Here is a 26,361-nt window from a genome sequence, read left to right on the forward strand (position 1 = left end):
GCAAACAGAATGATCAGAGACAAGAAGACGTACAGACGCAAACAGAAACGTCTGTACGTCTTCTTGTTTCGATCTCGTGTGTCTGTTTGCGTCGTCATGTCTCTGTTGCATCTGTTACGTGTCTTCTTGTCTCTGTTGGCATCTCTGTTAGTGTCTTCTTGTCTGTTAGCATGTGCTTGCTTGAGCTGCTAAACAGTCAGAAGAAGCAGCAGCAGCAGCAATCGAGGTTGAAGATAAACGAGGAACGCTGAATGCGAACCATGCTGACTCAGCGCTTTGTGGCGCTGACCCTGAGTGGTAAAATGCAGAAAGGTTTGTTTTAATGCCTCTCCAATAAATGGGACAGGAGGCACCAATCCATTAGATGGAGATGTTGTTGTTGTGCTGCTGGCGCTGCTTCAAGGTTAACCTCTTACACGCGGCTGATTGGTGGCAGGAGGTTAAAGGACGCATTAACATGCATTAAAATATTAAATCATGGCTCCATCTACTATATGAGAGCAAAAACAACAACATAAAAAAGCCTTTTAAAATTATGAAGGTGTTTGATGGAGAGTCTGGGGGACGAGCGCACTGTAGGCGGGAAAAGAAAGCTGACAGCTTCTTTTACTAGCGCCTCTGTCACCATGGAGACCAAAAGGGAAGCAGCCATCACTTCTGAGCCCTGCATGCAGCCTGGTGGTCTGCAGAGGGCGCTAGGGAAGATGCATTCTACACCAACTTGAAGGTTGACGTTTAGCTGGTCATGACCCTCCACACCAGCAGGTGGCACTCTCTGTTTGGTCACTGACAAGCAGCGTTGTTGTTGTTGTTGGGTCCAGATGAACCAGACAGGAATACTTGTCCCGTCTCAAATGTAATTCTTCTCTCAGTATACTTGAACAAGTATACTGTACACACTGTGCGCTTAGTTCCTGAGTGTGCGAATTTTGCCAGTGTGCAGTCATCCCTCGCAATATGGCACTTTGGTTAGCGCTCTCTCGCTACATCGTGATTTTTCAGGAATGAATTAATGAATGATCGCCGTTTCATGGTAGTCTATTATTAGTCAAAACATATTGAAATACAAGTGATACGTAGCATTCTGGTCACTATGTGGCAGTAATGACACAAAACATTGAGACATTACCTTACATTACCTTAACACAGCATGAAGTCATGAAGTCAGCCATGGAATGTCCAACATGATAGACAAAAAAAGTTCTCCTCCCATTCAGTGTGGAAGTGGTAAGGTTTTGGCTTAGGTTTAGAAGAAATAAATTCGAGGCTAACTGATTAGCTCGCTAGCTTGTTAGCTCGCTCGCTTGCTAGCTAGCTAGCGGCCGTCTCAAGTCCCTGAAGCATAAGAGTTGCGCAGTGTGTTAAATAAATAACAGGAGTGTAAAAGCAGCGGCGGAGCTACCCCACGGCTAGGGGACAATTTTGACAAACACGGCTCTGTGGTCCAGAACATTAGTTCAGCGTCATTGCCGTTTGCGCTTGGACGCATTTCACTGCAGCACACAACTTTACGTGTGGAGAAGCTGTCAGTAAAACCGCGTTTTGCGTGAACTGCAAGCGGTAGGTAAGTTTTCCATGATTACTTTGGTCGGTTACAGTCAAGTTTTCTCACTATGTTGACTTTGACTTAAATTCTGAAGCGTGATTCAGCACATACATCTGTTAAGAATGGAAGCTCTCTGTAGCAGCATGAGTGGGCATGTAGTCTAGAGTGAAAACAGGCGTGCCGATCGGCATCCACTTCCGTATTGTGCCCTGCGCGGGTTTGGCCGCCATGATGGTGAGCAGAATCCAGAAACTATGCATTGAAAACATGTCCTCAGCACACTGCTCAGCTATTAATTGCTCTAATAGACGGTCCAACAGCAGTGGCAGCACTACGTGGTGGCCACCCCACTGGCCATCTAGACAATTCAGGTATCAACGTATTGCCACCCCTATGTGAGTAATGGTCTCACCTTGGCCACCCCAATGAAAAATGTCTGGCTGTGCCACTGTGTAAAGGTGACTACGGGTGTTATTTCATATCTATGGGGCTCTACTGACGTTAAAAACACATTTGGAACATCATAAACAGGTTTTCTATGCTCTAACTACAAAAATATTCCATTATTAACATTGAATCCTATATCACGGAAATGAATTTATCGCGACAGGTCTGGAACCAACTAACCACCATAAACGAGGCAAGACCGTACTTCAATAAGTACGCAGTGTACTTCAATAAGCACACTGTGTACTTAGTTCCCGAGTGTGTGAATTCTACTACTTCACCGTCTCTCTGTTTTACTGGTGAATTGCAACCACTCGATTGCGCATCTGCCAGTGCACTGCATTTTGCCATACTATTCAACGTGAACGCACTTATGTACAAAAGGCTGAGTGTGAGTACGGAAGTGCATGAATTGAAAAACAGATTTAGTTGAAGGACGGAAGTGCGCCAGTTGAGAAGCAGCATAGCATTGGAATTGTGGGAGGAGCTTGTGTGAGGATGCTACCTGGAACTTGACAAATTAAGAAATCATGAAACTGGTCCATAGTTAGTGGCTTTCTGTATAGAGGACAAGATGGAGGACACAAGGGAGTCCAGGCTCACCCTTACAACAATTGCTGTTGTTGGATCATCTCAGTTTTCTTTGTTCTCCCTCCAGTGTAAGATTGTCCGATGTAGGGAAGACTGCAGGATGTGTCAGCAGGGTGACAGGTTCTTATCAACCATACAGCCCCCTTCTAGTGCCCCCAAGAAGAATAACAATAAAGAGAGAACCACTCAGGACTCTGGAGCCAAGTTTCTGGAATGTTCTGTTCCAATTTGCATGACTAAAGAGGATGTTCCTTGTCGTGTAGCATTTCATGCAGCTGACAGAATTCCCGGGCCATTCCTCGTCTCTCAGCGCTGTCAGCAACGTGTCCGAGTGCTGACAGACTGACAGCGAGCGGCAGGCTTCCTTTTCCAATTAATACTTGGGAATCAAATACTTCATCCTTCATTGTGACAGCACTGCTCAGCTGGGGGGGTGTGGGGGTTTGCTGCCAAGCGCTAACAGCTTGTCCCAAATCCACCTGGATTACTGCGCATTGTTTGTAGGTGTGCGTGTGTGTGTTTCTCTTCTTCAATGCAAATGAAAGCATGTCACTAGAACACGGCCCCCCCTCCTCCGCCCGACCCCTCTTGCATCCCTCCTGACATGTAGCAGAGACAAAAAATGTAAAGTGGCTTATATGAACACCTGATAGGTCAGTTTAGGACAACAAGCAAGAAATATGTACTTAAGACAATTTGTGTCTCAACTGACTTCAGTACACTTCAGTAAGTACACTGAACATTCAAGGTAGTCCCTCCCCTTCCGGTATGCAGCCAAGATGGCAACTGTAGAGGGTGGTTGGGGTCCATCGCTGCACACTCACCATCCATTCGGGATGTGTTCAGTGCAACTTTCGGGTCTGCGAATGCACTCCATTTTGCATGAGCACGCTTATGCACTCAAAATGTGCACAGCGAGTGTGGAAGCACATGAATTGAGACACAGCCTTAGTTGGAATGTAAACGTTAATGCTGTGTCTCAATTGGCACACTTTCAGCACTTCCATACTTTCAGTTAGGCTTTTGAGTGCCGTGTGTTCACATAATGCAGCACACTGTCAGTATCCGGAATCAAAACGGTCAAAATGGTGAGTGTGCAGTGATGGACACTTACCACCCTCAGTAGTAGTCATCTTTTTGTTAGTGTTTGTTGATTTCATTTTTAAAAATGAAAATATTTTGTATATATTTATGGGGCAATCCAAAGGTTGGTAATAATGCTCTGTTGAGTCATTTCCAGTAAAGGCGCAATAACATTGATGAATTTGGGACTACACTGTGACAGTACAGTCGTCCCTCATTTATCACGGGTAATTGGTAACCGACTGCAATAAGTGAATTTCCACAAGGTAGGATTCAATATTTAAAAATGTAATATTTTTTGTATTTAGAGCACAGAAAACCTGTTTATGCCTTTTTTTTTACCATTATTAGAGCCCTGTCATCATGAAATAACACCCCTATAGTCACCTTTGCGCTCCTATTATTTTTTGTTTACGACACATTGCGCAACTGTAATGCGCAGGCTACGGGATCACTGCAAGGACACAAGAGACGGCCACAGTTTTAAGCACAGCATGCTAGCGAGCTAACTAGTTAGCCTCCAATTCATTTATTCTAAACTTACGGAAGGCTTTCAAACGGAGTGGGAAAGAGACAAGGTAAGAAGCCAAAAACATACCACTTCCACATGCAATGGGAGGAGAACTTCTATTCACTCTATCATGTCGCACATGCCATGGCTGACTACATGCAGTGTGACCTTAATCTGAAATGTCTCAATAATGTAACATTACTGACGCCTAGTGGCCAGGTACTTTATGTACCTTGGCTTTCAATATTTGTTGCCTAATAGGCCACAGTCAATCATGAAACAGCCATCATTAATTAATTAATTAATTTCAAAAAACACAATAGAGTGAGGGAGCGATGTTCAAACTGCGATGTATACGACTGCATACTCATTAAAGTGTATTGACAGAAGTATTCCATTTGACACACAGCACTAGACTTGCTGAGAGTGCGCTGCCCCCTGCTGGCATGGAGTGTTGTCATTGTTGTTAATTGACAGCTGATGGGCTGAAAGCAAAAAAAGGAGGGGGTGGATGGTGCAGTGCTGTAACATGAGGCCTCGGGGGTGACACAGAGGAACTGGGAACTTTCCAGTCAGTCGCTGTGAAGATTAACATGCAAACACTAAGAAGTCTTTTGAGGAGGCGACGTTAACACGCTCCAAGACACCCGCAGGCAAGTTCCTCAAAAAAACAACAACAACAACAACAAGCAGCTGAAGACGCCTCATATTGAAGTTTTGTCTCATTTGGCTTCAAATAAAAAGTGACATCTTCCACCATATAGACAGTAAACTCACACGACGTGCCCGTCCATACATTCATGCAACAGGAAGTGACCTCTTGTGATGTCTCTGCACTTTACTGAGCCGCCACTGTTGCTTATTACATCACAGACTACTTTGTTTTCAGCCATAAAACAAAAACTAAATATAACAGCACTTCCTGTTAGGACACACTCTGTTAACGAGGAGTGCTAATGAGCTCAAAGAAAGTGTTAACGATCACAACCAGGAAACAAGATGTTGGCGAATGACAACAAATATGACAGCTTTCATTGCATCAGAAGAAGTGCTGGCAGTCCAATTAGAGACGAGACATACAAAGTGTGAACATGAGAAGAAATGATGAAATGATGACATGTGGGTGCAACAAAACATGCTGTTAAAAAAAAACAAACTTTTTCTTCTTCTTGGCCACAAATGTAACCATAAAGCGAGCTGCATGTGTATTGCTATGGCAGCCAAGGACTCAGTGTCACCCACAGGCTGCAATCTATTTGTGGCTGTGGTGGGTTGGCGAGTGGTGGCGCGGTAATGTCATTGTCTAATTTGTTTATGCAGGCGCAAGTAAGAATTGCAATGGCCACTGTAGGACAGAGGAGTAATGTTGTGGGAGATAAAAAGGGAGTAACAAAAACATGAAAAGCAAAACAAACAGAAGCACAAGTTCACTTTGTTCTGTCGCTTCTTTTTGTTGCTTGTTTTGAATGTCACAAACAAGACGGAGCCATCTGTGAGCGCTTCAAGGGGGGCAAGGGGCCCACAGCAGCTCGTCAGGAGCGATACGCGCTTTCATGTCCACAATTGCTTCATTGATAAGGTTTTTTTTATCAAGAGTTAAGATGTCACACTTTGACGGTCTTTGAGGGAGGAGGTGGCACCCAAGTGAACACGTATACATAATCCATGATGCTGCCACAGCTTCATAAATCCACCAAACAGACACAAACACATCTGTACCTTGGCCACTCGAAACCAGTTACATCCCAAGAGACCTTTCACCCTTTTCAGAAATGTCCTTTTAGCCTCCAAAAGTCTCTTCACTAGATTTGTCATTCATCACGCTCGTTTTTTTATTTATTTATTTATTATTTTTTTATAAAGAGTATCTCAAGGGGTCTCTTCCATCCATCCATCTTCTATCCTCACTAGGGTCACGGATATGCTGGAGCCTATCCCAGCTATCTTGAGGCGTCTGCTCACTAAATGTCATTACATTGGCAACACTGATCCCTCCTGCTACATCTTCTTATTCTCTGTGAATGGGGTGTGTTAACACAGACGGTCCCATTATAATGTGTTTATGACCGAGGGCGAACAGGGAGCACCAAATATATTTGTGGAGGGAAACACTGAGACTGAAGGACCACCAGTGATGACATCAGCAAATTGGACCTGAGTCGCTATTGGAACACACACACACACAGAAGGTGAGTGTTTAGTCATGTGACAACTGGCGTGAGAGGCTGACGGGTGTCCAGAGTCATTTGGCTAAGTAAGGACAATTACACAGGAGTATGATTTAGGGGACGAGGTCACAACAGTGATCTCAGCAGATGAGATGAAAGTGGGCACCAGTAATGGCGGAGGCGAGGGTGCCAGGAGGCGGCCCATTAGGAGGCGTCAAGACGGACAAGAAAAAGAGGGAAACAACGAGAGGAGCAATTACAGAAGATGAGCGCAAAGTGATGGCGGGACCTCAAGTCATCCTTCCCCGGATCCCTCGTGACAGAGTCGCACCAATAGCTGCAAACGAGGCGACATGGCCCGGTTTGGCCCGGGTTCTGAGTCATTAGACCAGCTCATCAGTCAGCAAACATTAGCTTAATACTAACATCACCTGACTTTGACCACGTGAGGGAAACCTTCCAGGATGACTTTGTACTCATACCTCATGCTTATTACAATAAACACTACTGCAATGTTAGCTTAGCCATGCTAATAACCTTTAAACAAGCGCTTTTTACTTGAGGAAGGCAGATGATGCTCTCCTGCCCCCCTGGCCGCACGCCACTGGCGTAACGGATGCCAGCTGGTGCAGGTGTACATTGGTAAACTTCACTCGGGTAGTGCTCTCGACTCTCATTATGTTTTGAGGCGGGAGGAGTGCGGGGCTGGCTCAACCTTACATTAGCACGTAAGCTCACTTCGAGGGCTGCTGGTCTGTGTGGACATCAGCAGCTACATGTTACGCTCACACTCACGTGTTCACAGCATCCAACGCCACGGCGGCAGCCAAGGACGCAAAAAGGTTGACGGAAGCCTCTGTCTGCCTCCTCGCAAAAGTGACGCAAGCCTTCTACATGTGACCTTCGCATGTTCGCCGTGTGTGTGTGTGTGTGTGTGTGTGGTTGGGTCAAAGGTCAGAGGGAGAAGAGCGTGACAGATAAAGATTATCAGCACAAGGAGGTCATGTCCATCACATGTGTGAGTGAAGTATTTAATTGTAGTTATTTGTCAAGACATGGAGGCACCGTGCACCTGAATACACCACAATGGAGATGAGACAGTTTATCACACGTCGAGTCAGACCCATGGAGCCCACCAGACTGGACCACACAGACCAGAGTGGTGAGCTTCCAACAGTATGCTCACAAGCTAGCTAGTTAGCCCTTTCAGCCAGTAGAAGCAGCAGGTAAAGTTGTTTTTGTGGGTTATCGTGTTAATTATTTTGAAGCTTCATTCTGATTGCTTCCATCAATATTTGATTATGTCAAAAACCATATACGAACATTACTGAATGACGTCTGACAAAGAGCTGTCCTACATGTGTGTGTTAATTAAATGACATTAAATGACATCCAGTGAACGAAGAAGATCTAGTTTCAATTAAAGAGCTTTAATTGAAAAAGATGATTGTAAATGTTCTATTATAAATTCAATTACCTCAACATAATCTCATATAGGGTCTAATCAGCCTTTTCTTTGTGTTCATCCAACCAGGAGGGAGGACTAATTACTGCATCCTCTACTATGCTAACACACATCTGGGTCACGGCACGCACACACACACGCACACACACACACACACACACACACGCACACAGACACACGCGCTCAGGTAGATTGTATATTACTCCTATTTTACAACTACGTATTTACACACTACACAGTAATAGTAGCCTTCACCAGTTAGCGTTAGCTCCCATGCTCCTTTATAGCAGTTGTGTCCAAAGTGTGACACAGGGGCCATTTGTGGTCCACAGTTAGTTTTTTATTGGCCTGTGGCTGAGCTGTGATTCAGGGGTTGGGCTACGGGGGGCAGTTGTGTTTGCCCGCTAGTTAGTGCTAGCCAAAAAGAGAAGAAGAGTTGCTGAGTGTGTCTTGCTGTAGGGCCTACGTTCCCAAAGTGGGGTACAATTGTACGACGCCGTATTAGGACGACATGGGGGTGGGCGGGAATCTGAGATTTCGAGAATAAAGTCATAAATTCATGAGAAAAAAAGTCGTACTATTACCTTTGCCCAAGGCCAAAGGTCACATAAGGCCCCCCTTTTCAGAGGTGTCTCAGGCAATGCCTGTTACAGATTATCACAATACACTAGGTCCCCAATTTACGAACACAATTGGTTCCAGACAACCGTTCGCAAGTTGATTTGTTCGTAAGTCCAACAAAAGGTAATATTACCAATGATATAGGTACTACATGTACGTGTATACATATACAGTATATGTGTATGTATGTAAATATGAGTTTGGATGCAGTAGTAATATTAAACAAGGACAATTAATGAAAAAAAAAGAATAGAAATGATATAATAATACGTAATGATAAATGTTATTTACCTTTGAAGAGGAGTGGTCGAGCATACGTCGTTGTGGTGGAGGAGGAGGAGGAGGAGTTATTGGAAAAAAGGAGAAATCGTCGTCATCATTAGACTCTTCTAAAAGAGGTAGTGTTCTGTGGGTGGTGTAGAATTAAGCAGGCCTATTAACTCTTCATAAACTTTAATCACACGCTCTGTCCGGGTTGTATCATACAGCTACAACTTAGCCTTCCTTCCTCCTGTTCCTCTTCTTCCTCTACCTGTTGGTCCCATTAGCAGTGTCACAGTGCCCTCTACTGGTCAAGCATGTAGCAGTATAAATATGGAGTTACCACAAGGCAAAATACATGAAAATATAGACCAGTCAGCTTGCGTTCGTATCTCCGAATGTCCGCATGTCGGATGTTCGTAAATTGGGGACCTAGTGTAATCTGGGATTTTGAGAATAAAGCCGGAAATTTACAAGAATAACGTAAATTTACGAGGAAAACTTTTGTTTACAGGCATTATCTGAGACAGCTATGAAAAGGGGGGCCTTATGTGACCTTTGGCTTTGGGCATGTAGAGGGGGCGGGGTAAGGAAGGCGGACGTGAGAAGGGCTAGACATGCTAATCTGTGTTCAACTGCTGTTTTGCTGCCACGTTATAAATAAAAGCTTGGCTGAAGCAAGAGGAAAGTTTCTTTCCTTCCTGAAGAGCTATGCTCCATTTTCCCTCTGACTCGCGTGACACGTAATATTATGACTTTTTTCTCATAAATGTCTGACTTTTATTTTTTCTCTGAATTTCCGACTTTATTCTCGAAATCCCCCCCCCCCCCCCCCCCCCCCCCCCCCCAATGTGGCCCTAATACTCCGTCGTACAATTGTAATGGGGGTAAGCGAATAAAAATTAAAAACAATTGGCGTCCAACACTCACAATTATGAGTACGCCTGAACGCCTCACGGCGCAAGAACACAGCAGAAAGGAGACAGAGTGAAGTTGTTCATTGCTCTGTGTGTGTGTGTGTGTGTGTGTGTGTGTGCATCATATGAACAAATAAGTAAGTTTGATGATTATTTCAATAAGTGTTTAATCTTGAAGATTTCATTTATAATGGTGTTTCAATCCCCGCACGGCGCAGCGGCGAAAACCTGTCACTGTGATGTTTTGTAAACGCCAATAAAAGCCTGATTTGTGCCTCATCGCCATTCCAACATTATAATATTTTATACTCTTATCAAACAGAGCTGGTGAGCTAATGTCACGGTACGCCTTGATGACAAAATAAAGCTTTTGTACTTGTGTCAATTTTTCTTCCTATGGCTAACGATCCAAAAAATGACAATAAATCCAGAGAGAGTCCAGGTTGATACTGCCATGCTTTGTTTGCACTGCACAGGAAGTCCCTGTGCGTGTTTTAATGCAGTGTGACAAGACAGTAGTTATGCTGCTATTCCACACTACTTAGTGATAACGATGACGTTGACAATACTGCAACACATGCTGACATAAACTGACCCAATTTTCGTAGAAATGACCCCTTTGGCTGCATGTCGACGTCAAACTAAGTGGGCACTTTTTAGTAATAAGAACACGGTGGACCAGGACTTGATGAGTTGGTCGTTGGGAGAGACTTTAAAGGGTTACACTGTGGTAAGAAATGCTAATATTACGCTTTGAAGGCAGACTGACACTAATGTATCAGGAAAACATGTAAATAAAGATGGTAATGACGTGAGGAGCATTTCAAGAAAACAACCAGTGTCAAATGGGGCTGAGAGGAAGTAGCTCCTTGAACATTCTTCTTCTGACCGCTGACCTGTGCAAGCTCACCTCCCACGTGACGACTCGTGCGCCGCACGTGCAAGAGGGCTTTGATTAAAAGCGTCTCGGCGCTCTCAGCTGGCCTGTTCCACTTCTCAAAAGTTCTCCCATTAGTCTGCTAATTGACTAGCTAGCTTGGCGCTCCGCTAACGAGGTCGCCGCAAATGAACTGAAAATGTTTTGCTGTTCAATTAAATGTACTCAAAGTCCAATTAATACAAAAAGTTAATTGTTTTCAAGGGGAGGCGTTCCTGTGTGCTGAGGGTTAAAGGGCAACAATTACATTTTTTTTTACCCAAGAGGCCCATTGCTCCTGTGGCTGCAAACAAACGTACAGGCCTACTGCGTCTCAAATGGAATACTCCGGTTAGTAGGCCTACATGGTGTGTACACTATTTAGTTCAGCAATCCATGAAAGTACTCTCCTTGCGCACTTACCAGCAATGACGATCGCACTATTTACCCGTTTCTTCTGCTCTCATTTGAATTGCAACCACCCAACGGAGCATTATTGCCAGCATTTGGATCGCCCAATGAAATGTCAGCAATAGCTTTACAATAATTCAACAACATTTTCGTCATTATTTCAAGTTTGGAAAGGCTTGCTAGTCTGCTACTTGGCCAAGATGTAGCAATGTTACAAAATGTTGACATTTGTAAAATCGAGTTTGTGATTAATTCTTTAAAGCATGACTTGAACTTTTAATTTGATACCTCATTCACTTCTCTACCCCAAATATTCAAGAAGTTAGAGCAGATTTTATACCGGAAAATAGTGCCTTTGGTCCCCATTGAGGCAAGACAAAAGCTGTGATCGACCCACGCACCTCGGCAAGTACAACCGTTCTACAACATATATCATCACGTAGGCTGTGAAAATCTGTCTTAAATGTCAACGGAGTAGCCATTTACATTTTTTTGCTAATCAAAAAGTCCAGGGAAGAAAGTCAAGTGTCATACTTTTCATGTATGTGCCTCACACTGCAGTGCAGCAGCATGCTGTGTATTCATTTTCACCCCACACTAACCACAAGAAATACCTAGCTATCTTGATGACAAGGATGGATAAAACCCACCATCCACTTCATATTTGAGAAAATCTGTGTTTTTTTAGGCATGATGTGTTATAATAATAAATAATCCATATTTTATTTGCTTTTATATTTACAATCAAAGCATCCATATTGAAAATAGGACAATGCAAACGCCACATGTAGTACTTCCGGGAAAGGCCCCCCCAACATATTTCACACAATAAGATTTGAATGAGATTTCATCTGCAGATAGATATTGAAGTGAATTAATATCCTATATACATCTTATCCTGAAGCTCAGATTCCTGAGTTTGAAAGGCTTAAAGTTAGACCTAACATTCGAAAGATTCGTTTGAGTCGATGTGGTCCAACACTCAATAGAAATCCGATACAAAATTGAAGAGGAAAAAGTAACCTCCGTAACAAACAATTGTATAAGAATGAAAACACACCCGATATCCAATGAAAAAATTGCCTTTTTAAAAGGAGGTCCGCACGGACTCTCCAAATAAAGCGCGCATGCACATTGTCACATAGGGGTTTTGTAACATTGCTACAAGATGTCGACTACTGAGGTACTGCATGCAAAAGGTTACATATTTGCTTTATTGACTCTAAAGGGCTCAGTTTAAGTACGGAACTGCGAAGCAGTAAGACTGAACCACCTTTAGTTCAATATAGTAAAATAAATAAATAGCTACTATATTTCAGTACATGAATTTAATTTCTAAAATACGTAAATGTATTTTTAAACGTTACGTCTGATATAAAGTTGCATAGCTGGAGTGATGGCGCCACCGTGTGGGCGGAGGGAACAGTGACGTTTAATTTAGAGTGGAAAAATAACTCCTTTTAATTTTACGAAAGGCTCTTCTCATTAGCACGTTCATAGTTTAAAGCTATTCTAATTACGTCTCAAGCCGTTAAAAAAGGCTTATCTTGGGGTTTTGCTTCCCCTGCAAATGTTTGCACTAAAGTACGATGTGACGTCACCACACGACACAGACTTCGTGTGTTCGACACTCATTGGTCCATAGTTAGGCGTGCGTGTGACGTCCCCGTGTGTCGCAAAAACGCACGTTATGTAGCTGCTGCAGCTTAGCTAACCAAGTCAATCAATAATCAATAATTACCATCATGACGCTGACGAATTAGTATGATTAGCTGCTCGTGCGGTGGAACATACTGGCAGCTTCATGGGTGAGAGGACAAATGAATGATCATGACCATCATTAGATGGTTGTTGACATCAGTACTGAGCGCTCATATACATCCACTGGACACAATAGGTACACCTGCACACTCATGAGCAACATGGAATGTTCTATACACCTCTTGTACTTTTTACTGTCATCAAATATTCATGTACCGTTACATTGAACCCAAAAGTGAACATATGACGAAAATGACTTCAACGTATTATCCATTCATCCATCTTCTATGCCGCTTATCCTCACTAGGGGGTATGCTGGAGCCTATCCCAGCTGACTTCGGTCGAGACTGGTCGCCAGTCAATCGCAAGGCATACAGTATATAGACATTCACAGTATATAGATATTCACATATATTAAAATGTATATTTACATTTATTCTCATTAATAAATATATTAGTTTATAATTGTATTATATTCGTGCCGTCTGATGTAGTTATACAGTATTTACATTGTGAGCGTCTTAGAAATGCAACAGGTAGCCATGTGGCGCTATGACCGCTAGATGTCGCAGTTTGATGTCTACTAAACAACAAAACCTGACAAACTCTACAACCTGACAGCTAGTTTATATTAGAATGTTTGACATGCTAGAAACACCAATTAGCAACTCAGTGACTTCTCATTATCAGAAGTTGAAACTGCCAGAATTACGTCACTCGTTGGAAATGATTTAATTTCCTTTTTGTTGTTCAAGGAAGTTGTGTACCGTTGGCTTCTACAGGGAACAAAATGTTCTGAGACTTCTGTGTCGCTTGGTGGCACTGTGTTCGTTTACTCGGTATACAAACATTTGTAGTCATTTATCCTTAAACCACAGCTTAAGTTTCTTTTCGTTCCCTTTCTGACCTGACCACAGGAATTAAGTTAATTTCACTCATGTGCTCGTTAACCCATCTCTACGTCACAGGAGGCGCGCGGTCACGTGTGGCCAATCAGACGCGGCGAGCACGCGCTTTGGAGTTATAAAAGAGGCGCGGTAGAGGCAGGCATGATTGACAGTTAATGAGTCGCTAAAAAGCTTTACTTCCATACCTTACGTCATTTCGTGCTCGTATCACGCTCGTGCACGTCTCACCTGCGCGTGTGCCTTTATTCCAGGTTGTAGGTTGTGACAATGTCCACCTCAGCCAGTTCCAAGCTGAACAAGGTCGTCAAATGGCAGTATCTGGACCTCCCTCAGGGAGACAAGGTACAGGCCACGTACATCTGGATTGATGGATCTGGAGAGGGTCTCCGTTGCAAGACCAGAACTCTGGATTCTGAACCCAAGACCATCCAAGGTAAGACCTGGAAAAAGCATCAGAGCATAGGTAGAAGCGATCCTATAGTTTTGGGGGCTTTGGCAAAAATTCGTAGGGGCCCCTTTGCATAGTGCCACTGTTGTAGAAATTCAGTTTATCAGCCCTTAGGGACCCCATGCAGCCCACTTAGGGGCCCCCTAGTTGCCACCAGTTGCCTGCCTTGCCTGGTGGCAAGCAGCTTAAATAGTTAAAGTTGCCATTCATGTTTAAAAATAAAGTGTTAGGGAGGAAATCAGATGAGCTGATGTTTGTGTGCCAGATCTTCCTGAGTGGAACTTTGATGGGTCCAGCACGTACCAGTCCGAGGGTTCCAACAGCGACATGTTCCTAATCCCGGCCGCCATGTTCAGAGACCCCTTCAGGAAGGACCCCAACAAGCTGGTCCTCTGCGAGGTGCTTAAGTACAACCGTCAGCCTGCAGGTATGTTCCTCACGCTGGCAGCGACGGGTAATGCACCTGCCTCTGAGCTGCTGTATAACCCTCAGAGACCAACCTGCGGGAGAGCTGCAAGCGCATCATGAGCAAGGTGGAGAGCGAGCGGCCATGGTTCGGGATGGAGCAGGAATACACACTGCTGGGCACAGACGGACACCCCTTCGGATGGCCCTGTAACGGCTTTCCAGGCCCACAAGGTGAGTTGGCTCCGCCCACATTGCTGCTCAACGTCAGGTGGGCCTGACGTGTTGTGGCTTCGCCCCTTCAGGTCCGTACTACTGCGGAGTGGGTGCTGACAAGGCGTACGGACGCGACATCGTGGAGGCTCACTACAGAGCGTGTCTCTATGCGGGGCTCCAGATCTGCGGCACCAACGCAGAAGTTATGCCCGCCCAGGTAACAAGCGTTAATGGGTCGGAATGTTCCACAAGCGGTGTAAGCCTGCTGACACTTGTTGTGTTTCAGTGGGAGTTCCAGGTGGGGCCGTGCCAGGGCATCGACATGGGTGACCATCTTTGGGTGGCTCGCTTCATCCTGCACAGAGTCTGCGAGGACTTCGGTGTGGTTGTGTCCTTCGACCCCAAACCTATCTCGGGCAACTGGAACGGTGCTGGCTGTCACACCAACTTCAGCACCAAAGACATGCGTGACGACGGCGGGCTCAAGTGAGAAAGAACTGACTGGCTGCCATGACTGCGTGTTGAGAGTGACATCATGTTTGTGTTTATGCAGAGTCATCGAGGAGTCCATTGAGCGGCTAGCCAAGCGACACCACTACCACATCAGAGCGTACGACCCCAAAGGCGGGCTGGACAACGCCCGCCGCCTGACGGGCCACCACGAGACCTCCAACATTGGCGAGTTCTCGGCGGGCGTGGCCAATCGCGGCGCTAGCATCCGCATCCCGCGGACCGTGGGCCAGGACAAGAAGGGCTACTTCGAGGACCGCCGCCCCTCAGCCAACTGTGACCCCTACATCGTGACTGAGGCGCTGGTGCGCACATGTTTGCTCAAGGAAGAGGGGGAAGAGCCTGTTGACTACAGCCAATGACATGCCATGTGATCACATGTTTTTTTGACACTTTTTTTACTTTTTCAATTCCCGTCTTTTTTCATTTGTACTTGTCTGCCGTTTAATAAAGTTGAATTTGTATGACAAGTCTGCAGCATTCATGTCACATCACGACAGCTTGCGTTAGCTTAGCATAATATAGCCCAACAAAGCATCTTTTCCAAATACACTACCTCTGATGTGGAACACAAGACGTTTGCATTTACAAACAAGGAAATAATGGCAACACCAATAATAAAAGCATTAAGTCTCATTTTAACATTGTCCTAAGTGTAAAAAGAAGTGAAGCATTTGATGGCGTCAACTATGTGACTGGTTTATTTTTCCTGGACCTGTTGAACTGTTGGTGAAATGTTATTCGGTGTTAAGTCTAGAACTAGTTTGAAAACGAGCAGCTGTGAAAGCACACCACATGACCACATCTTGCAGCATCCCACTGACCTTCAACCCCAACGGGGACACATCCTCTGTGGGTGAAAAACATTTAGTTGCTAATGGTTCAATCATCGCTTGCAAGGATTAACAAAACAATAGAAAAGCCAAAGCAACAGAAGCATTAATGAAGCGACTGTTAGATGACCAGCGTCAACAAAAATGGCTTCAAACAAGTGTAAGGCACCATCATGTTAAGGTGGCTTCCCTGCAGGGAGGTGAAACAGTACTAGCACAGCATCTAAATGGCTAGAAGTTCTTCCAGCGCTACCAAACACAATGCGCAGATGTTTGCAAGCACCCCGAGGTGTTAGCTTCTACAAATGCTATCATTTCTTTGGTTGTCATTTCATAGTTTGTGTTGCCTTGATGCATATCTAGCGTCCCCTGCAGATCAAACACTTGGATGAGATCCTGGTTCTGCTAGCCCACTTGAGTCCACTGAAGTCAATCCGCTAATGAGAGTCCACTTGGAGGCGCTGCAACTAGTCAAATGTTCCCTTAACAAGCGGCGTGTTGGGAGTGCATTGGTTCAGTTTAAGTCGTAACAAGGACTGTCTGTGTGTGTGTGCGCGCGAAGCACGTAGCTGAGTGCCTAATTAGAAGCATGAGCGCGATGCCGCTCAGCTGACCTGAACATGACCATTTATGCCATTTTGTTAACTTTTTTGCAGAGGAGCAGATTAACCTAGTTTAGCATGACCACACATACTTTAATTGTCAAGTTGACAACTTGAACTGCACACACACACACACGGTACACTTTAGGGCTTAATTACGAGCTAATTACACAACATAACCAGCTTCTTCACAGCGCAAGCGTCTTATTAGCCTATTTTATGGTAACTTAGAACATTAGCAGTACTCGAGTGGAACAACACCGACATTAACAAATTATTTCGCTATAATTTAAAAACACCACTTGTAAGACCTGCTACTCTCTGATCAGTTGTGTCCAACCACACTTCATGGCCTGCATTAATGAATAAAAACGCTTAAAGTGGAGTTTGCTGTATCAGAACATGTGTTGGGAGCAGGGCAAATGAAAAAAAAAAAAAAAAGTGGGGTCACTGGGTTAGCATGCTAGCATCATGCTACGTGATAGCTGCATGCTATATCGGTGTCATCATACAGCATATGTTTACCGCTTTCCTGAGTGGCCCGTACAGTAAGACGACCTACAAGCTCGTCACACGTGACGAGTCTCGTAAAAAGTCACCTGTTGACATCCTATACTCCTCGTCTAAGAAGAGATTTGTGCTGAGTCTCTGAGAACCAGAGGACTCCAGCAGTGTCAGCGCTGATTACACAGACACATGCTGACATGTTTTAAGTGTGAAATGGTGATGAACAGTCAATAGAGATAAATATTGACCTGCGTGGGTGTGGCTATTGATGTGTGACGTCACATGAACACACATCGTTGATGATGATTGTGTTAGATGATATGACGCCTTGATCCAATCAGGAAGAGATTAAAATCAACAGTGAGCTTGTCCACTTTGATCCCAACACACACAGCCACTCATCACACACAATGGGCTGGACGATCAGAGGTCACGTGAGCTTGCACGAACACCCTCGTGTCCTGCTGGCACAAACATTATTAACAAAACGTTACTTTTATATCTTGTAGCATTACCTAACTTTTTTCCATGCTGCCTTTTATTTTGTGTGTGTGTGTGTGTGTGTGTGTATATGAATGATGAATGAATGAATGTAAACACGGATGGATTCACGGCTTTCATCAGAAATTACAATGTGTCCTTCTCACACACACACACACACACACACACACACGCGCGCGCGCGCGCGCGCGCGCGCGCGCGTGTGCGCACAGTGCACGTGAGTAAGTTGTAAACAGTGAGGAAATGGAACATGTTAGTTCTGGAAGAGTACTCAGCCACATTCCAGTTATTGTTCTCAACTGGGAACATTTCGTCCACGACAACATCCAAGAACACACATCAAGGCTCAGCCAAATGCATGAGCAAAATTAGGTCAAGAATATGTGTTATTCGTACTCTTTGTGCTTCGACATAAAAACATGAATGAAGACAGAATGCAACATGTTCTATAGAATACATGTCATGGAATGAAATGGACATACAACAACAAAATTACCATCAGCACATCGCTTTTTTCCGTCACTGCTGCTTTTATGTGGCGCCTTCATGCATATTGCACGTCTATGCCTTCAACATTGACTGTATGACACCAAACGTTGTCCTTCGAAATGATAAATATATCATGTTTGTCTTCATGGTGGACCAAATCTACACTTTTTAGTTGTTTCGTTTTACATACACGACGTAAAAAGACTATCACTGTTAAATATGTCTGCACATCCTGTATCTATACAGTGGGACATATACAGGGTCTCCTGCACATTTCAACGAGTCAAATTTAATACTTCTAAAGACCATAAGGAATACAATTTAAGACCCATTTGACATTCTTACTGGTAAAAATGCACGCACTAGCTGGTTGTGCTCGATAAACGGAGTTCTGTTTTGTTATAGCATCTTGAAAAATCTAAAAACATTTAAAAGCAAGACTGAAGTTTCTGCATTCGTTTTAAAATTGTACTTAAGACATGTTATGAGATTCTAAAATATTTGTAGACATTTTAAGGCCTCACACTCTAATAATTATAATAGTTTAGATTTTTTTTAAGTCAGAAATGTACCTGTACATGTATGCGGTGGCCAATGGTGGCCACGAGACATTTCAGATATCAACTTATTGCCACCCCTGTGTGAGTAATGGTCTCACCTTGGCCACCCCAATGAAAAATTTCTGGTTCCGCCACTGAGTGGGACATACACTGGGACATATTGTGCAGCATATTGTGAGACAGACAGTGACACATAAGGGAAGAGCAAGCAGCTCAGTCATTCATCTTGAATGAAAAGCATAACACACAAAGTCCTTATGTGCCATGACAATGTGTCCACACACACACACACACACACACACACACACAGGTTTAATCCACTTGGCTGTGTGCGTCACGTTATAGATGTTAAGTCTTTTAAGTTTGATACCCTGCTGTGCTGCAGCCACACACACATGCGCGCGCGCACACACACAGTGCAAAATGTTAGTGTTGTTCTGTTTTTGTTGTTGTTGTTTTTTACCAACTTACCACACAGAACATTTGTACAATTAATGTCAGCTTTTATGAGCAAAAAAAAACCGAATCAGAATTGACCCATTGTGTGATCGTAGCCAAAGTGTGAGGACCACATGATTCCTCTGCTTTTGGCAGCCATGAAAAGTGGAGCAGTGGAGGGGGCAGAGCATCCCTTCAAGTGTCCCCAGTGTCACTAGGCCTTCAAGACAATGTACAACCTGCGCAGTCACATGCACACGCACGCCGGCCGCAAGCCGCACAAACGCATCACTTACATCGCCGTGCTCTGGTATTGCGCTACACCTCTATCATCCTACACATGCATACCTGTGCACCTATACATCTTTGTGCATCTGTGTCTCCGTCCATGTGTATCACCCTACAACTTTATGCGTGTGCACTTGCAGCACTGTGTACCTGTATCTCTGTACACCTACTGTATATTACCATACGCCTGACTCACCACACACTTACATCTTTGTACTAGGGCTGTCAAATGATCAAAAATTGTAATCAAATGAATCCGTTTTAAAATTAATCAATGTGATTTGCTATTGTGCCCATTTTTTCTCTATTTTATGAAGACAAAGATAAATGACAGGAGACAATTATATTTATTTGTGTATATTAACAGCTCCAAATGAACTGAAAGTTTAAATCAATCTAAAAGATAGCACAAGTCTGAAAATGTATTTGCCTATCGCTGGTCTCCTTAACAGTAGCAGAATCACACTTTAATCGCATTATGAGCCATGGAAGGTCGCTCGCAACTTAAATTAAAATCACGTTTTGAGTGTAGATGTATTTAGTGGGATTTCCGAGCGTACTCAAATGCATCAAATTGTATTTGATGCATTCCGTAGTAAGAGTTATGTTAGTGAGAGATAAAAACATCCACTTACTGTTTTCTTACTGCTTATTTAGAGCGCGCGCGCACATACACACACAAATAATAAAGAAGGTTTTTTTATTTTCTGAGTGTCAGTGAATGCAACTCACTGTTGTTTAGTAACAATGAGGAAGTGTTTGTGAGTTGGAGAAACATATGGCATTGGAATTGCACAGCTGTTGATGTGTTCATGTCAGAATAAGGCTATTAAAGAGCGGCAGACTATGTGATTCTGTGGGGACACTAGTGTGGCTCCGTCTGCTGTCATAGAGAGAGATGTGGCTTGACATGATGCACATGCGCTAATGGCGGTAAAACTTAACGTAATTAATGAAATACCTTAGCTACTGCCAATAACGTGCTATTTTTGACAGCCCTACTTTGTAGACTTAGGTCTTTGTCCCCTTGTATCATGCATCGACATTCACCAGTGTCAACACACCGTTGCTTTTTCCTACTCCTTTATGGACATGTTGATTTGGGCAAATGCAACCATGTGATGTTCCTTAATGTAACTAAGCATGTCTGAAACAAATACCATACCATACCACCATGCATTGGAGTGCATGGAGGGTCAAGTGTTACGTGCAACAACAATACTACACACACGCACCGCTATTGATGCTAAACACAAGTTCACAAATACGCTTATCAATGAAATCACTTCGTGATTGTTATATCAAAATGATTGAAAGTGTTTGTAAAGTGCTCATTTCAAGACGTTTATTCGATGAACAATAAAATGTATAAATGCTCCTCCAAACATAAATGATAAAAATAACTGTAGATGCTTGAAACTATAAAGTCTTTCACTGCACAGGTTGAAAATGAGCAATTTAATAACAAAACACAATTCTGTATTGAGATGGTCATTTCCGGCTTTCAGGTATTGCACATTTTACTTTTTTTTAATGTGAAGGTAACAATATTAAACTTAATATAAATATTTATCAACTTGAAGATTTGCACTTCTTGTCCATGACTGTACATCACATACGAATTTAAATGACCACATTTGAATTGAAGTTAAAATTTTGCTTCCTCTTTTACGTCAACTTTGTGAGTCACAAGGAGTGTCGTACTTCCACTTTAAAGGGTCACATACAGTATATACATATACTATACATACATTAAAGTGGATATTCCTCTTAACATTTACCATGTATGTATGGTTACCTTCTTCAAGTGTGTATACTGTCACTGCGGTACATTCAATCAAGCGCACCCTCACCGCCAGCTGAGAGGTAGAGCCTTTAGGTGATGAGGTCATTTCCTGCAAGCAGACAGGAAAAAGATGAGTGTGTGCTCATGTCTGATAGAACAACATCAGAACTTCACTTTACCTGTGATCAGTTTTGTGTGTCAGGGGACTTGGACTTGAACCATCCATGGAACCATCCTGACTTTTTGCTCTAATATCACACAGAGACCCGTCACATGTCGGTTTATAAAAATATATTAATAATAAAACTGTTGGGCTCCACGCACCTGTGAAGAAAGCTGCTTGGTCAGCTGAGTGGCACGAGAACCCTCTGACACCTGGTCCCGCCCCCAAAAGACAAACAGACATCCAGCTGAATGCTTATTAAAAAGAACAACAAATGCAGGCGGCTGTCTTTGTAGTCAGTTAGCAGTGCTACTCACTGGCGTCACTCCAGAGGGCAGCACTCCGCCTGTTGGAGCGAGCCAATGAAATCAGAAGATGCCAAGAACCTATGGTAAACGTCATGTGAAACTCACACTGTGCTGCTACCAGCCACCTACTTCCATGTGGTGAGTGGCTTCCAGCCTCAGCACCAGCTGTGTTCTGCTGAGCTGCTGAGGTTGCTGGGTAGGTGTGAGGTGTCACTCCTGGTATCGGAGCTTGGGCCTCAGCCCTGCAAGGAGGACCTTGTTATCTCTTTGTTGGCGCTAAAGAGATTGTACATGTTTCTGTACCATTCCTGAGTTCCTCTGACATTCCAGGAGGACTCTTGTCCCAAAGAGTGTCCATCCACAGTTCTGCTCCCGTAAAGAGGTTCTTCTTGTGGACCCTGACTGTCACTGAAGTCAGGTTCTGTTGGTTAAAAAGCAGCAAAAGCCGTCCAACAGCGCCCTCTAGTGGCCACAGCTCACTTGACAAGATGAATCTCTACCTGAGAAGTGCTCTTCAGCTTGAAGAACAGCTTGTTGGACCTCTGACTTGTCAGAACCTTCCTTCTGAGCACAGAACAACAAGATGAACCACACGCAAACAATCAAAGCAACTACAAGGCATCAGTCAAGTCTGCACACATAGGCAAAAATGCATATACTAGTTTTATACTATTATAAAATATTAAAAACGTTATGTTTTAATACTTTAATACTATTAAATACTATTAAAAATGGTTTATATTGTCTTGCCAAAAAACCATTGTGCCTGGCACGCAGTGCTGTCAGCCATGTTGGTTCCTGTCTGGCGCCACCCAACCCAACCACATTAATTGGACCGTCTGCGTGTGTGAGGCGCTCAGCCAGCTGAGGAGGAGGAGGACCTTCATCACGTCATGTTGTCATTACTTATTTGTTAATGACGAATGAACATATATTGATAGAAACTCTAAGACCACCTTAATGAGTTCCTCAGTCAAAACATAGAAGACTTCTGGCTGCGTGAGGAGGGTCCGGCCGACCACCTCACAGTAATGAAATGCCTGACAAGCCAGTCCACAGTCCAGAAGACGAGTGGCGTACAAAAACTTGAAGACCTGGACAGCAGGACGGGACATTATATGGACAACACACACTGCTCTTCAGCAATGTAGATCAGTCACAGGAAGAAGAGCGGCCATGTTGATTGTAAATGAAAACATCTCCCGATACTTTTGTGTCGTGTTGCGTCTTGTACCTGGAATGATGGGATGGAAAAGTGTTTGGCACCAAGTGTCTGGCAATACTCGTACATTTCGGTGCGGCGGATGGCAGCATTGGAGGCGAAGCGCCTAAATGTGTCCCTGAAGGAGACATGACGCAAGTGAGTGTACAAACAAGTTAAGTGTCTCGTCAGCATCTCAGCTTACTTGTGGCTACAGCCCAACAGAACCATCCTTGCCGTTGTCTCAGTGAAGGCGCCGAAAGGAACGCCACTCATCAAGTAGCACACGTGAGCAGCGTGCACAAGGCCTCGGGAGGCTGCATGTGGAAAAGCATCAGTGTGCAAACACCCCCTCCAGGAAAATAAATGGCCACCAGTCACGGCATCCTTACCTAGCGTATCTCCCATGGTGACCACAGCTCGCTGTCGGAGAGTGGAGTCTCCTGTCTCATTGGACAGCATCACGGCCAGGTGAGGGCGCCAGTCGGCCCGGTTGAGGTCACCGCACTACTGAGTGAAGACACAACAGCAACAACACATGACCTGAGGACACATCTCGGCAACTTGCGTGTGTGTTACCGTGGCGAAAGCTGGGATTCTGCCTGACAGAAGCTGAAAGAGAGTCTGCAGTGGGTCGGTGGCACTCAGCTGTCCAGTGAACCTGCCAGCAGAAGGTCATTGGACATCTTGTCATATTGAAACGTCCCAGTCTATGGACCGTCTCTTCCATAATAGTCCCAGCATGAGTTGCCATGGGAAAGAACATTTTCAAAAGTGTACAAGCTAAGGTGACACCAGCTACGACAAAACTGGACTCAACATGTCCTGAAGATCTCTAGAATCTTCCGCAACGGGAGGACAAATAAAAGGACAGGAGATACGCATGCAAGGTGAGCATCCTTCTCTAAAGGTGCAGTATAGCTGTGCTACATGCATCTCTGCTAGGAGCCCGCCTCCCAGTCAGAGAAGCTCTTCACCTGTCCAGCACAGTGGTGTAGAACCTCATGTCCATTTTGCTGGCTAAAAAGAGGGCATGTCCCCACATGCCGCCACCCATAGCTGACTCCAGAGCCTCCTGTGAAGCACATGGCAAAGTATTAACACAACGTCATCATTTGAGGTCAGATGACATGGGACAGGACCTTCTTTCTCCCGGCCAATAGCAGCTGAGTGTAGCTGTGCAGACTTTTCTTAGATGTCTCAGCACTGCAGCCTCCTGTCAGGAGGTCGTCTCCCAGGCTGGGGGGTGCCTCGGCAACACTGTCCTCGCTGAAGTCGATGAGCGCCGTGTCGTTGGACACAATGCTTCCGTCTGAGAGTGATCCCTGCATCAGCAGCTCCGCAACATCGGAGCCAACTATTTGCTGGAAGGAGAGCGTAACAAGGAAATGAAACATTTGTTTCATGGCGAGTTTGCGGCACTCCTCACTTACGCCATTCTGTCTGCACAGCAGTACCAGGATCTTCCACAAAAGGGCAGCAGAGCTCCCATCATGCAGTTTGTCATCTTTGGTGCAAGACAACGCGCTCTGGTGAGCGAAGTCAATAGCATCCACTTTGTGCAACTGTTCCCTAAAAATAAAAGAATTTGACAATGGACCTTCATGGAGCGACAACGACTTTGTGAGGTGGTCGGTACCGAGTTAAAGGTCCTGGAAAGTTCCTCATTTCCTGCTGCTCCTGTGTCTCGCTGAGGATGACCTTACGAAATACAATACATGAAAATAAAATGGGATCAAATCAAATAAACATCACTTTACCTCCAGACTGTGCATCTCCACTTGGCTCAGGCGTTCCCGTGCCGAGTGACCCGGCGTGACCTTCACAAGCTGACCCGCAGGACCAAAGCTGACCATGGCATGAGGGACAGGGAACTTGAGAGGAGCCGCCGAGCGAATTAGACCTGCGAACGTGAAGCTCAGACGTCTGATCAAGATGAGATGCCACATGATGTTGGAAACTTGGAAAAAAAAAAAAGAAGACTCACCTGAGGCGGGCTGTGGGACCGGCTCGGCTTGTTCACCTCCATTGATGTACTGACTGAGCTCATAACTGCTAGATGACAATCCTGAAGCTCTGGAAGCTTCTAATAAGTCTTCGGTGTCTTTGGGAGGATGCTCCTCCTGGTCTCCGAGGTCACATGATGCTATATTTGCATAACTTCCAAGACGTCATGTGACAAGACAATGAAATAAAGAATAGTTTATAAAGAACATGCTAATAATGTTCTACTGGCTACTTTATTACAACCTTTGATTGATTGACAAGTCAGTTTCTAATAACATGTTACCATAGTTGACCTCTTCTTTAATTAATGAAAGAAAATTGATATGAGGTAGTCCTTCACACTTTTACTGCTGCCAGGAAACTAATTACAGCAGAGCGGTCGTGGCCTCACCTACAGGCGTAGGAGCTTGATGTTCCGCCATGATGCTGCTCCGCCCCCCAGGAGTCCTGAGACCACCAGGAGGCATGCTGGTCTTGGAGGTCACAGCAACATGTCATGAAGGGTGTGGTTAGCAGTTGAGGTCTCAAAGAGGTAGGGCGGCCATCTTACCTGCGCTGTAGTAGTCGTAGTATGCACAAACTGCACCGTAGTCCCACTGAGTGTATGCTTGGTAGTCGTATTCTCGCCTTGACAAGCACAGCAGCCATCTTTGTTATGTCAAAGCATTCTTCAGTCTTTACAAAACACACACCTGCCGAGGGGGCGGCGCTGGTCCGGGGGGGCACTGGAGTAATGCAGGCTGTTCTCAAGGTTCTGGACGGGAGTGGCAGTAGGGCCAATACAATGCTGAGTCCAGTAGCGATGATCAGGACCGGGCCAGAACCTGTCAGCCACCCTGTGCTCCGGCCCTGGAGGACCCTGCTCATACCTGAAGCGATGGTCCCTGTGGGGGCGGTGGTCAGACTCTGACCTTGGCCGACCTCTGCGGTCCATGGTCAGTCCACAGCTGAGGGGTGGGGCACAGGTTACCAAGCAACAACTATTTCTGCTCAACATAGAAAGTTGAAACAAGATTTACTGTCTTTAGCAAGGTGGTGCTGACTATTGGAGAAAAATCACACTACACGCAAAAGAAGAAGAAAATATAATTTAAAGGTGATTTGTTGTTCTTCTTACCTCTCTGAGATGCACAAGAGGTCAAAGTTAATCCAAGACTTCCACATAGCAGGAAGCAGATGATAGCAGCAGGTCAAAGGTTAACACGCACAACATCAGTGTGTTCTGGGTCAGCTGATCAGTCAACTTCTGGGTGCAGAGAGACAGCTGTGTATACAAACACTCAGCATGTCTTTCCTCGCAGTGAAGCGCAGCAACATCATGTGCCACGTTGGCGGGAAATACGACGCTGTGATCTCGGGTCAGATTTAGCTAGCATCAGTCAAAGAAGACGTGACGGCAGACTGATCTCAAGTCTGCAAGTGCTACCAATAACAATCAGCAGGGGCGCCGCAACCGAAGAAACGAAAATGTTTGTTGTAAAAGTTAAAAAGTG

At 44.6% G+C, this 26,361-nt stretch overlaps 2 protein-coding genes across 3 annotated transcripts; one reads left to right on the forward strand and one right to left on the reverse strand.

Annotated features, from left to right (window-relative positions):
* Positions 1–12,598: 12,598 nt before the first annotated feature.
* Positions 12,599–15,635, forward strand: LOC129188692 (glutamine synthetase-like). 2 transcript variants are annotated; one of them, XM_054789590.1, is made up of 7 exons: positions 12,599–12,745; positions 13,858–14,039; positions 14,320–14,481; positions 14,547–14,693; positions 14,765–14,892; positions 14,962–15,161; positions 15,229–15,635. In XM_054789590.1, the coding sequence occupies exons 2-7, from the start codon at positions 13,874–13,876 to the stop codon at positions 15,545–15,547; spliced, it is 1,122 nt and encodes a 373-aa protein (XP_054645565.1). In that variant the 5' UTR covers positions 12,599–12,745; positions 13,858–13,873; the 3' UTR covers positions 15,548–15,635. The 2 variants fall into 2 exon arrangements, with proteins under 2 accessions (XP_054645565.1, XP_054645564.1); XM_054789589.1 differs by having other exon boundaries at positions 12,724–12,834.
* A 5,117-nt stretch (positions 15,636–20,752) lies between these two features.
* Positions 20,753–25,590, reverse strand: LOC129188822 (protein transport protein Sec16B-like). The gene is made up of 19 exons (XM_054789849.1): positions 25,260–25,590; positions 24,849–25,021; positions 24,622–24,764; positions 24,501–24,562; positions 24,004–24,433; positions 23,839–23,936; positions 23,441–23,522; positions 23,254–23,368; positions 23,067–23,178; positions 22,895–23,000; positions 22,617–22,754; positions 22,411–22,524; positions 22,161–22,224; positions 21,964–22,081; positions 21,766–21,902; positions 21,669–21,698; positions 21,514–21,575; positions 21,369–21,437; positions 20,753–21,298 (listed from the first exon to the last, which is right to left on the reverse strand). The coding sequence occupies exons 1-18, from the start codon at positions 25,364–25,366 to the stop codon at positions 21,375–21,377; spliced, it is 2,154 nt and encodes a 717-aa protein (XP_054645824.1). The 5' UTR covers positions 25,367–25,590; the 3' UTR covers positions 20,753–21,298; positions 21,369–21,374.
* Positions 25,591–26,361: the final 771 nt, after the last annotated feature.

Source organism: Dunckerocampus dactyliophorus, chromosome 10 (genome assembly GCF_027744805.1).
Source record: "Dunckerocampus dactyliophorus isolate RoL2022-P2 chromosome 10, RoL_Ddac_1.1, whole genome shotgun sequence".
Classification (NCBI taxonomy): Eukaryota; Metazoa; Chordata; class Actinopteri; order Syngnathiformes; family Syngnathidae; genus Dunckerocampus; species Dunckerocampus dactyliophorus.